The sequence below is a fragment of the Suricata suricatta genome, chromosome 2 (genome assembly GCF_006229205.1).
Source record: "Suricata suricatta isolate VVHF042 chromosome 2, meerkat_22Aug2017_6uvM2_HiC, whole genome shotgun sequence".
In the NCBI taxonomy this organism is placed as follows: Eukaryota; Metazoa; Chordata; class Mammalia; order Carnivora; family Herpestidae; genus Suricata; species Suricata suricatta.
In genome coordinates this window covers 130,333,327-130,346,230 of record NC_043701.1, presented here as the reverse complement: position 1 = coordinate 130,346,230, position 12,904 = coordinate 130,333,327, and the positions used below count along the sequence as shown (strand labels likewise).

At 33.5% G+C, this 12,904-nt stretch overlaps 1 protein-coding gene across 6 annotated transcripts in view; it reads left to right on the top strand.

Annotated features, from left to right (window-relative positions):
* HERC4 (HECT and RLD domain containing E3 ubiquitin protein ligase 4) overlaps positions 1–12,904 on the top strand; it is a 137,251-nt gene that overhangs the window by 2,135 nt on the left and 122,212 nt on the right. Inside the window, exon 1 of one of the 6 annotated variants that reach the window (XM_029931767.1) lies at positions 4,497–4,618. The exons of the other annotated variants lie outside the window; for them this stretch is intronic. Coding sequence (XP_029787627.1) covers positions 4,603–4,618 — 16 coding nt within the window. The 5' untranslated portion in view covers positions 4,497–4,602. Of the gene's footprint in view, positions 1–4,496; positions 4,619–12,904 lie in introns of those variants that run through there. 6 annotated transcript variants of the gene reach the window in all.

The following is a 12,904-nucleotide window of genomic DNA, read 5'->3' as shown; positions in this document are numbered from 1 at the left end:
TTTGCTATTTCTAATAATTATATCTTGTAAGTTTGAAATGTCAAATAGTTTCTCTAGTCCTAAACCCACATTTTTTTGTCAAGCTTTAAAAGCAGACCAGGAGTTAAATATATCCTTTACGTTTGCATGCTTCTGAGTACTTATTACTTCATGGTTTCTATTTTTTTAAACTATTACTGTTTTAAACTCTTATGGTATGAAGCTTTGGCTTCACAACATAATTATGGTGATATAAAACAATTGAGGAAAACAGCACGCAGTGTGGATGTACTTTTTCTTTGGCACATTATATGGGTATAGAGCATATATAGAATGTAGGTCTTGTTTAACAAGTACTATTCAGCCACTTTGGCAGATTTTTAAATGCATAATTTATTGTTTTCTATACATCAGAGAGAGAAAAAAATAAGATGAAAGCTTGCCTGAGATACATCCTGATTTTTCTGTTGTTCTCCCTATTCTAATATTTTAATGCATAAGTTTTATTTGGCTTAGTTTGAAGTATCTTTTATTCCCCTAATCTCTTACTTTCAAGTAGCAGCATCAGCTATTAAAATTTTTGTGACCATAATATGTCCTGATTTTGTAGGAGTCATATAAGCCAAATGTAAAATAATTTTTAGTGTAATGAGAATTTTGAGGAATTTGGTCACATTTCATGTTCTCTTTTCCTAAATATATGTATGTATTTTAAATTAAGATATTACCACACTTAGAAATATTATTGTTATGTGAATTTTGCTGTCAGTTATGATTTTTCTATGCGCTGAAAACTATATAAAGCTTTTGAAAAAGATTGAGGCCTCAATTATGATTACTGAAAGTTAACTCTTAAGATGGTAAACTCAGATAGGACAGACCACAGCGGTACTGATTTACAGTTTCTTTTTAACTTCAACAATATTGGCACTTAGGGTTTTCTATGGCAATTATTCTTCTTTACCACTTCATTATTAAAGTGGTTGCTGTTGTTAGTCTACTTTTGAGAGGTTAATGTACGTGTAAAATAGTAAGATATTAAATATTAGTTAAGGCATATTATTCATCTTTCATATCATCTCACCACCATGCCAAACCTCACCTTTCTGACTTGTAAATACTGTATAGTTTTCATCCTTTCTTTGTTGGTAGGGTTTTAATCTTTTCCTGTCTGCCTTAATTTGTAATGTAAGTCTTTTGGATGAATGGTAGTAATCCTTAACACAGTAGGATTAATCATCACAGAACTCAAGGTAAAGTGGCAGCTGTCTTGTATTCTACCTCACTAAGAATATTTTCTGGAATCTTATCCGTATTTCATAATCTTAGGTATTGAGGTCATGTTAGACATGAGTGGTAATTTATTGATATGTATTTGTTATCACTGCTTCAGAGGCAGATGTATTCTTTACAACTTTTTTGTTTAGCTTGGAAAGCTGTCTCAACTTGAGATTTTCATGGTTTTGGGGCTGTTGCTTTTCTTACAGTTAACATGCTCCACGGAAGTAATCGAACATATCTCTGTATTGCTTTAGTAATTTCTGAGAGGCTACAGGGCAGATAAAAAGTACAAAGCCAGCACATAGAAACTGGCAACATAGTAACTGAAATTTATTAAAGTTTAAAAATTTTAAATGCTATTAAGCACCTACTTTGTGTCCAGGACAAGGTAGATACTTTTCAGTAGTAGTATGTGTCTTTAACAGCTTTTAATTTTGTAGGTAAGATTCTGGGAAACTTAACTAGCCAGAAGAGGTGTTTTTGTGGTCATGTTGACATTGTGATGATTACATTGTGACATTTATATCACTGTACTGATTCATCTTGAAAGCATTATTTGGTAATATAGAATTGGGAGTGTGGGTTTACCTAACTTACATTACCTGTTTAGGATTGTCTCATTGTCCGGGGTACATTTATGGAATAGAAAAATGAAAGGCATGAATTTTGTCTTTGAAAAATTAAGAGGCTGGGTTGGTAATTAAGGCATACATAAATGAAATAGCTGGAGAGAATTGAAAGTTGATATGCTATATACCTTGAAACTAGGAAATTTAATTGATGGGAAATGTCATTGTGGGATAAATTAAATATTTATGGGAGAAAATGAAATCTTAATTTTAATTCAACCATTGATCACGTAAATAACCAGGAAATAAATCTGGGGCTGAAGTAGTTTAGTTTTATAGGAGAGGATCCTTATCTTGAGAAAATTTTTTAATGGAAGTCCAGGTTCAGTGATGCATTGAAGTATGTCTGGGTTACAGAGGTAGGAGAAAGTAAAAGTTCAAAAGGAGGTAGGTACTCTGATAGGGACTTTTCTTTTAACCTTAGTTTTGATTTAAGGTGTTTGAGTGGAAACTTTTAATGTTTTTTAGCTAAAATTATTTCCCTTGGGAACAATTCTTTAATGATTTGAACATACTCCTTCCCCAATTTTTTTTTTAATTTGTGAGTTTTTTAAAAATTTGTGAGGACTGAATTAAAATGTAAGGCGTTCTTATTTAATTGGTTTTAAAGTTTTCTGGTAATTGAGTGAGTCTGATTGAATTTCTAGGACCACGTAATAAGCAAAATTCACTTTGTCAGAGCTTTAAACAGAAAGAAAGCAAACAGAAAGGAGGAAGCTAGGAATTGTTTCCTTGTAGATTGGCTTTATAAGTAAGCATACTAAATATTCTGTAATATATGTGAAAGAAACAGGTGGCTTTATTCATTAAGGATAGGCTATTGAGATTTATCATAACCTACTGGAGGACTCAGCCTATTTGATCTGTGGCCTATTGGGAACGGTTTCCATTCTGAAAATTTTAGGAACCACATCTGAAGGGTTCACTGATCTCCTTTATTAAACCAAGAGTACAGATTGTGTCCATGTTCATTTTCGTCCTCTCGTATATGTATATCCCTTGGTATCACTACTAGCTCTATCTGATTATTTGCAGAGAAGTGAACATCTATTTCACTTTCATGTGTGTATTTTTCCTTCATAAGAATTTTTAAAAACTTTTTTTAGCTATTTGCTCTCAATTTCTTAATTCATGGGTAACAGGTAAATATATTTGATCTTTAAAAGGCTACAGCAGTCCATCTAAATAGTTTTATTTTTATATTTCCTTCCAAATTCACTTCTGAAGGTTTTAAGATAAAGTATAGGAAGTGTACTTTTCTTAACAAGATCATTTATTCACTGTATATTCAGTCATAGGTATTATTTGGTAACCATGGTCCTAATGTTTTGCACATCTTTTCCCATTTGTTTCATGTTAGAAACAGTACTAAATATTATATGACCATAAATTTGTAAATAATGTGATAGTTTTCTTGAAAATGCCTGTTTTGATAGCTTTTCGTGGTTTGCAGAGTTCTTTTAGTTTGATTATCTCATTTAGTCCCCAAAACAATCTTGTATGGTATCTAGGGCAGGTGTTATGGTCTCCATTTTACAAATGAGGAAACTGAAGTAAAATGAAATTAAAAGACTAACAATTAGTAGACTAGCAAATGTTAAGGGACCATGCTAAATCATATGGTTTTACCTTTATCCCACAATGGTTTTTTCCTGCCATATTTAGAAGATGAAAGAATATTCACCTAGGAAGAAACTAGCTTCCATCAGTATTTTAATGTAATTCTGAGGGTTAAAAAAAAAAAACTTTAAAAATTTCTCTTTTATAAGTTGTATAATGAAGATACCATGTTTCATTATCTCCTCCCTTCCCATATATAAATTCAGAAAGAAACCATTTTAAGAGCTATATAAGAAGGTTGAGAGTTCTGTTTTTAAGATAAAATATTGTGCCAACACAAACTAAAAATTGATATATATGTATTTTGTTCCTAAACTGAAGACTAACTTTATTAGCAAAGTCAGCAACAGATAAAGTTTTCAGTAGTATGATAAAATTTGTTGTAGCTTATGCTTGACTCTTCTACAGAAGATCATGAGCATTGATTCTGTTTATTGTATCCCAAAATAGTGATTTCTGCTGTTGAGTCAGTCCAGTGAAAGCATTTTGGTCACATAGCGGTAATTACTCGCTCGCCTTTTTGCTTTTTCATTTTTCTGACTTGCTCTAGAGAGAGAAAGTTTGTTTCATAAAACAAAAATCTGTAAATGAACTTCTTAAAGTATAGTTGAAATTTAAAAAGTAACATAGGAAATGCATAAATATGTGAAATAAAATTATTCACTTAAGAGCAGATTAAAAATAACAAATTATTCCACATATTTCTTATTGAACCAAAGCATATAATACCAGAGAAGCTTATTATGTTTTATAACTCCTAATTTTCATGATACCTTCTAAGGCTGAGAAAGATGTGGATGATATGAAGACTTGAAAAAAGTAATACTTGGGTCAGGATTGGAGGCTTGCTTTGGACACTTTACTTTGAGGAAGGTTAGTGCCCAAGAACACAGTGTCAAGGGTAGGGAAAAAAAATCATAATGCAAACAGATGACTACTGTTAGAGAGATGTATAATAATACTTTACTTTGTGTAGGACCCTACATCTGAGGAATTTCAAGAGCATTACACAATAACTCATGGTTCCTTTCAAAATGCTTGTGACACAATTTGCAAGAATTATCCTCATCTTAGGGGATAAATTTACGGAGAAATGGCAGCACAAGTTGGTAAGTAACTTGTCAAAACAGCAGGTGACTGGTGAACATCTATAAATTGAATCTCAAAAAATTAAGTCTACCAGTCTCCTACCATATTCACTAAATTGTTCTTATGTTTAGAATTATTTGCAGTAATATCTTCTTTTTGAGGCAGATCAAATAATAATTTGTTTCTTTGCCATTTTATTTGATGGCTTCTTGAAATAAATCATTATTTTACCAAGATGCTTGTATTGTGATACCACTTTGGTACTTCATTATGACCTTGTGTGGTATGAATAGTATTTGAACAAACTACAGTGGTATCACCCAGTCTTTTCTCTCTTTTCTTTTATATATTATATTCTCTATCCCTTTGTTGTCTAATGCTATGCTGTGCTACTATCCAAGATCCATAGTAACTGCCAGGTGGGATTGATTTGGTGTCAACATTGGAACTTGGATTATATTGTATTAAGTCCGCCATGTATCTCTAAGTAGGATACCGTGGTTTGGTGAATGCTTTATAAAACCTTTAACCTACAGAGAAGGCAATAATAGAAGTAGATGCTTAATCTGAGCAATCTAACAAATAGAGGCTTCTTTAAAGGATTTAAAACTGATTTTTTCCCTTTGTTTTTGGTATGCTGGTGTTTTTATCTGATTGGGAATGAACCACTTACTTTCCTTGAAAGAACAAGATTATGGTAGCAATCAGTTTCATGGTTTGGGCAGGTGAAAGCTTAAGTGGTCTAGTTTCTATCACCTCCTAAGTATTCTTAGGGTTCTGTTTCCAGTGTTATACAAATGTGGAGTACTATTAAAGCTCACTTCTCACAGATTCCATGTATTTTTATAATTGCTCTGAAGAAATAAATCTCACTACATAGATACTTAGTTTTCCTAGGCTAGAAAGTGTATCAAGTACTTGAGTATGTATCAGGTACATATTAAAGAATACACTTTAATAAGTACATATTTAAAAAATCTAATAGGAAACATGTATTCATATATTGTTACAGGGTTTTTTTGTGCTAGGATTGTGTTAGTAGAAAAGTGGGAGGTGTTAATGAAGAAACCATATTGAAGAACCCACAATTTATCTTTTTTCAGCTTCTGTGGATTCTTTTCATGCTGATGGAATTAAGGCAATAATTATTTAAGATATATAATCATCTTAATGAATTGTGGTAGTTACTTTGCATGCAAGAAAAACCTGTGCTGTACATAAAAGTATCCAATTGGAGTTATTGTTTAAAAAAAAAAAAGGGAAGTTTCGGGGGCAACTAGGTGGCTCATTTGGTTAAGTGTCTGACTTGATTTCAGCTCAGGTCGTGATCTCTCGGGTGTGAGTTCAAGCCCTGCGTCGGGTTCCATGCTATGCTTGGAACCTGCTTAGGATTCATATCCTTTCTCTCTCTCTCTTTCCCTCTCTCTCCTCCCTCCCTCCATCCCCTCCCATAATTTCTCCTGTTAAAAAGAAAGAAAAATTTCTTAAATATCGGTGGTTCAGTCTTCAAACCATAATATTTTATTTGCATGTAATTATTCTTTTTTCTTCAGTTCTAGGATGGCAGAAATTTAGTTTAGCTTTTTTTTGCCTTAAAATGTTCTTGGGTTCTTTAATAATGTGTTTTTCACATTATTTTAAAATAACCTAATTATCTCTATTAATATTTAAGCTTAGTTACATTTTATTCCTTTGCTAGGTGTCCTGCTATTCTGAAATAACACCTTTCTAGTGTGTAGTTTTTCCTAGTTATAAAAGTGTTTCATATTTTTGGTAGAGAATTTGAAAAATACAGGAAAATAAAAGTCAACCATGATACCATCATGTATAGATAAATACTATTGTCATTTAACACTTTTTTATATTCATATGTTTGTGATACAGACTGGAAGTACATTTTCATATATCAAAATTTTTGTCAGTAATAACTGAATAAGTACTTCCATGTTTCAAAATATTGTTTGGGGATATTGTTAGTGATAATTTAGCACTCTATCATTTAATGTACTAAAATTTGTGTTCTATTTTTTGGACTTTATTTCCAATTTTTTGTGACAAGGTATGCCACACACACGCATGTACACACACACACACACACACACACACACAGAGTCTTTATTTGCATCTCTTGATTTCATCAGGAAAAGAACATCTTTAATTTTAGCAAATCTGGAAGAAAACAGTAACCAAATTCATTCAAAAGAAACTTAAGTAAGCATAGTTGTGCCTCACCCTATAAAATTGATAAGCTTAGAAGATATTTGTAAATTAAAGACTTAAAAATGTATTCATTTGACAGGCTTTTGACTATAATGTGATAAATATCACTTAAAGATCTAGAAAGGAAGATAAAACAACTGCAGAGAAAAATAGAAATGCATGTAATGTGTTAAGTGTTATAAGAGGCATAAACAGAATACTGTGTACAGATGAATAGTGTAGCCATTTGGAATGGAATGGATTGTAGATTAGTTTCTATAGGGAAGATAGCCTATGAACTGGAAGGATAAAAGTTTTAAAAAGGCGAAAGATTTTTGTGATCTGAAGAGAAACTAGAGTACTGGAGGGATAAAAGTTTTAAAAGGAGGAAAGAATGAAGAGTGCTTTATAGATAACACAGCTCTAATGGAAATAGACAATGGGAGACTTATGAAGAGAGAGAAGGTTAGAAAGGTAAAATTGAGGTCAGATTATAGAATAAAATAAGTTAGGGTTTTAACTGGGTGTGTATCCACTGAGTGTTTGCAATGAGAATTATCAGGTTTTTAAAATAAGGGAGGGGAGAGAATTTGGAGGTAAAGGAATCAGTTGGGATGTAATGGCGGCCCTTTCCAACAACAAGGGGGAGATGCTTGAGTGGCTCAGCGGGTTTAGGCATCCAAACTCCGCCCAGGTCTTAATCTCACAGTTCCTTGTGTGTGAGCCCTGTATCTGGCTCTCTGCTTGACCGTGCTCTCTCTCTCTTTATCTCTGTCAAAAATAAACAAACATGAGGGGGAATAAAGACAGCAAGGGAGCAGTTAGATTGAGAAATTAGGGAAGCAAAAAGAATGGATAGGTTATGGGAACCAAATAGAAGTGAACAGTAAGAGTAAAGAGCAGAACCAAGTATGGTCCTAGGTTGAATCAGAAATTAATATAAATAGGGCATCCAGGAAGGGGAGGGATGTTAATTGTTTTGTTTTAGGAGAGAAAAGATTTGGTGAAGTGAATTTTGTTTTGAATTTGGCAACCAGATTCTGTGATCAGTGAGAAATTCAGTATTATAAGTGGGGAGAAAGATCAGCACTAAAAAAAATGTTTTATTTCCAGTCCTCTTCAAAGTAGGCTAACATTCCAACTGTAAATTTCTCCCTGATTCCAGCCTATCAAGTAGTTAACAGTCTGTTAACAATATTTAATTTTATCTTTTTGGGAGACTATTTAAAGTACCTGGTGATATAACACCTTTGTAAATTTAAACCATTTATTTGTCAGGGACCATTTGAATTTTATTAATAGGTTAATTTACTTTTGCTTAACTGACACAAACCTATTAAGTATGCATTATGGCTTCCTTCCAGGTTTTACTGGAAGCAATTTTTTTTTCAAATTTTTAATGTTTTCTTTATTTTTGAGAGAGAGAGAGAGAGAGAGAGAGAGAGAGACAGCATCAGCAGGGCAGGGTCAGAAAGAGAGGGAGACACAGAATCTGAAGCAGGCTCCAGGCTCTGAGCTAGCACAGAGCCCAACGCGGGGCTTGAACCCACAAACTGAGATCATGACCTGAGCCAAAGTCGGACACTTAACCGACTGAGCCACCCAGATGCCCCTGGAAGCAAAATTTTTGAAGTCACAAGATGCAGTCACATGGAAGTTGCTTTTGATTCCATTAATAGCTGAAATAGTTGTGACTATAAATTGTATATGTGCTGGCATTTAGGCAAGAACCCCTAAAAAAATGTGTTCTCTGAGATAAAGCTGTTTGTTGCTTCTGTGAAATTGAAGTGGAATTGGGACAGGAGTAGCTTAAGGCATAAAAGAAAAACAGAATTAGGAGCATCTGAAAAATAATTGGAGCAAAATTTAGCTGCTTTACCTGTAAGTTATTTGAAGGTTTTGTTTTAGAATGGCACATGAGAAAAAAGGAGAGCTTAGATTGCTTCCTATAATCGGTCCCAAGTATTTATCACTTAGCAAATGTATACTTTATGATTTCTGATTCAGGTATTGCTCACCTAAAGATTGCATAAGTAGGCTTTTTAACAGACATGGACTTCATGGACCTACACTTATTTTCTGGAGAATAATTAGGTAAAAGTCTAACAGGTTGGTGTTAACCTCTGTTTGAACATAGGTCTATTTCTGCACTCAGTTGAGAAATTGAATAAGCCTCTGCAACTGGAAATCTGGAGGAAAGGGAACACTTTAGAGGTTGATATGATAATGTAAAGGGAGAAGAAAGATACAAACCTCATCTGGAGAGAAATTTAATGAGAAATGTTATTTGGAATATGTTATTTAGATACTGGAATATTGATGTTTAAAAGTAATAATGGTAACCACCATTATATTTCATGCACCGTGTTAAATCCTTTATATGTTATCCCAGAATCCTAAAACCATCCTGCAAAGTACATATTAGCACAGTCTTGCTGTTGAGGGAAATAAAACTTCAGAAGGCTAGGGGCGCCTGGGTGGCTCAGTCGGTTAAGCATCTGGCTTCGGCTCAGGTCAGATCTCACGGTTCGTGGGTTTGAACCCTGCGTCGGGCTCTGTGCTGACAGCTAGCTCAGAGCCTGGAGCCTGTTTCGGATTCTGTGTCTCCCTCTCTCTCTGACCCTCCCCTGCTCCAGCTGTCTCTCTCTGTCTCTCAAAAATAAAATAAAAAGCAATAAAAAAAAATTTTTTTAAACTTCAGAAGGCTAAATAAATTGCCCAAAGCCAAAATTAAAATGCAATAAAAGTAAGAACCAATTAGATGTCAACAATAGAAGAAAAGACACCATTTATAATATAAAAGATAAAAGGACCCAGGAATAACCTAAGAAATGTGTAAGACTATATGAAGAAGACTTGAAAGCAGTTCTGAGGGATGCAAAAATTTTAAACAAATGGAAACTACCTTTGTAGGTAGGAATATTCAGCCTAAGCAAATCTGTCAATTGTCTCTAAAATTTGTCAATTTAAGGTGATTGTAATAAAAATACCAAGTGGTTTTTTTTGGGGGGGGAGTAGATAAAGGATTCTCTAGTTCATATGGAAAAAATAAAGCACCCAGGAAAACTGAAAAATCAGAAATATGTAATTAGTAACATTTTAAATTTAAAGTCTAATAGTTGAAACTGTCTCACAAATACATATTATACCACGGAAACAATATAAAGCCCAGACATAGACCCAAATCACCTCAAATCAATGGGGGAAAAATTCAAGTGGGGCTATTCAATAATAATCTTGAAATAAGTAGGAGCATCTTCTAGGGAACAAAACAAAAAAAATTGGATTACTGCCTCATGCCATGTATATATTTGGATAAATTCTAAATGAATCATATTTAAATATAAAGACAGTAATATATATGCTCAAAGAAAACATGGACAAATTTGTTTATTAATTTAGAGTAAGGAAAGCCTTTCTGACTGAATTATGACGATACATAGAAAAGTAAAACTGCATGAAAAAATTTTTGTTAGGTAGAAATCACTGTAAAGAAGTTAAAAGACAAATGGGAAAATATTTGTGACTCCATACAATAAAAAACGCTAATTTCCCAGATTTAAAGCAGTTCTAGAAATTGACAAGATGAAAAGAAAACAATCCAACAGCAAAATGGTCACAGGATATGAACAGGCAGTTTACACAAAGGGAAACACAAATGACTCTTAAATGAATACTTTTCAGTGTCATTCATAGTAAGAGAAATGGAGAGTACTACAATGAGGTACCTTTTTTTTTTTTTTTTTAAACCATATCAAGTTAGGAAAAACCCTTAACTTTGATAATATAGTAGCCCCTCTAGCCCCCATCCAGGGTTTCACTTTCTGAGATTTCAGTAACCCATGGTCATCTGCAGGTTCAAAAGCAGGTGTTCCTCCTGATGTTGTCAGAAGGTCAGTAGTAGCCTAATGCTTTGTGCCTACAACATCCACCTCATTTCATTTCATCAGTAGGCATTTTACCATCTCACATCTTCACAGAAGGGTGAGTACAGTACAATAAGATGTTTTGAGAGAGGGAGAGACCACATAACTTTTGTCACAGTATGTTACAATTGTTTTATTGTTAGTCTCTTACTGTGCCTAATTTATAACTTAAACATTATCCTAAGTATGTATAGGAAAAAACAATATATGCAGGGTTTAGTACTATCCATGGTTTCAAAATGGCATCCATTGAGTCTTAGAATGTATCCCTCGTGAATAAGTGGGTGGGGAGGGGGATGTTAGTGAGGCTGTCCGTAAACAAGTGTTCATAGGTTGTTAGTATAAACTGGTAAACGCTATGAGGGTATTTTGCTAATATGTGTTAGAATTGCAAATGCACATGCTTTTTCTCCAAGAAGTGCAAGAATATAGCTTTTGCTCTGATAACTTTGTTTATCCCTGTACAAAATGACACATTGACATATTACCACAACATTGTTAATAATAGCAAAAGATTAGAAACAGTCTGTGACTGTCTGTTGGGAAATGGTAAAATAAATTGTCTGTTCAATCAATGTGCTATATTACTATGTAGTTGTGAAAAGAATAAAGGAATTTTTGTGTACTAATATGTAAAGATTTCTAAGATACATTAAAAAGAACAAGGTATAGAATATGGTATAGAAAGCTGTATTTTGGGTAAATGATGAAAAAATGCACATTTGTATTTGCATATAGATATATTAAAAAAACCCCAGGAAGAATACATATATCTAATAACTGTGGTTACTTTGGTGCAGAGGTAAGATAAGGGCTGAGAAGTAGGTTGGTGGAGGACATGGATGGTAGAGCTAGATTTCTACTGCCTACCTTTTTTCTTTTTTTAAACAATGTAAATGTACTATATAATTTTTTAAGGGGTAGCCTCTGGATACAAATTTTGAATTCTGACTCTGTTACTTCTTAGCTGTGTTATCTTGGGCATATTGCGTAGCCTTTTTGCTTAGACTTTTCTGCACCTAAGTATTCTTTTCTGTGGATAATCATATCAAATTCCTAGGGTGGTTGTAAGGATTAAGTGAGATAGCATATAAAAGTGAATAGAAAAATGCCTGGCATGTGGTGAGTGTTCTAAATGTTTCTTAAAAGAGAAGTACCCTTAATATTAGAGTGGTCTGCCTTACCCTGAAGTGGGTTATATGCTGTTTCCATATTTGCCCTTACATAGGCAATACAAATCTTTTCATTTATAACAGAACTTCAGTCATTTATTCAACAAATGGGCCTTCTAACTAATGTCTCAGACATGGCATCAGGCATGAAAATATTTCTTTACATTTAGTGTTCTGTTACCTTGTTGGAGCTCATATTTAAAAATCAGGCCAAAATTTCAAAAGTATGTTTGTGATACTTAGAAGTAATGCTATATTGGAGCACAATATAAAATAAATCAGTTTCCTTTACCATCAGACTTTAAAGATGTAACAATACAGAAAAATAAGGGAATTAAAGATTTTTTTTTGGTTCCTTTAAGAAGTACATAAATGGTAGAGGTTAGATTTGTCATTTATTTCCAAACATCAGTTCCGTGATGAATTATTAGATGTCGTCTTAGTCCATTCAGATCACTGCCATAGAGTTAGTAAATAAATAACAAATGTATATTTCTCATGGTTCTTTAGGCTAGGGAGTCTAAGAGCAAGGTAGCCGATTTGGTTGGTGTCTGGGAAGGACTGCTTCATGGTTCATAAATGGTAATTTTCTCACTGTGACTTCAAATGGCAGAAGGGGTTAAGGGAGCTCTTTGGGGAAGGGCACTCATCGTATTCATGGGTGTACCATGACTGCAGGAAAAAGAAAATCAAGAAAGACATATACATAGTTCTGAAATTATAAAACTTATAAAATATGGAGAAAAGAGGAACATTTTAAATGGAAACAGTTGTACTGTAAGTTAGCTATCTCCATGTCTCCTAAACAAACTACAAAAACAGTTCTTCTTTGTTTATTAATGTTTCTTGAATTCACTTAGGTTCAAACCTTAGATTCACATTAGGGTCTGCTTCCTAGTCTGGAACACCAGCATTGACTCAGTTGCCAAATCTTACTGATTGGTATTTTAGTAACTCTCCTATCTTTTCTTCCTTTTTTTTTTTTCCCCCAAAAGGCTAAATATTGACC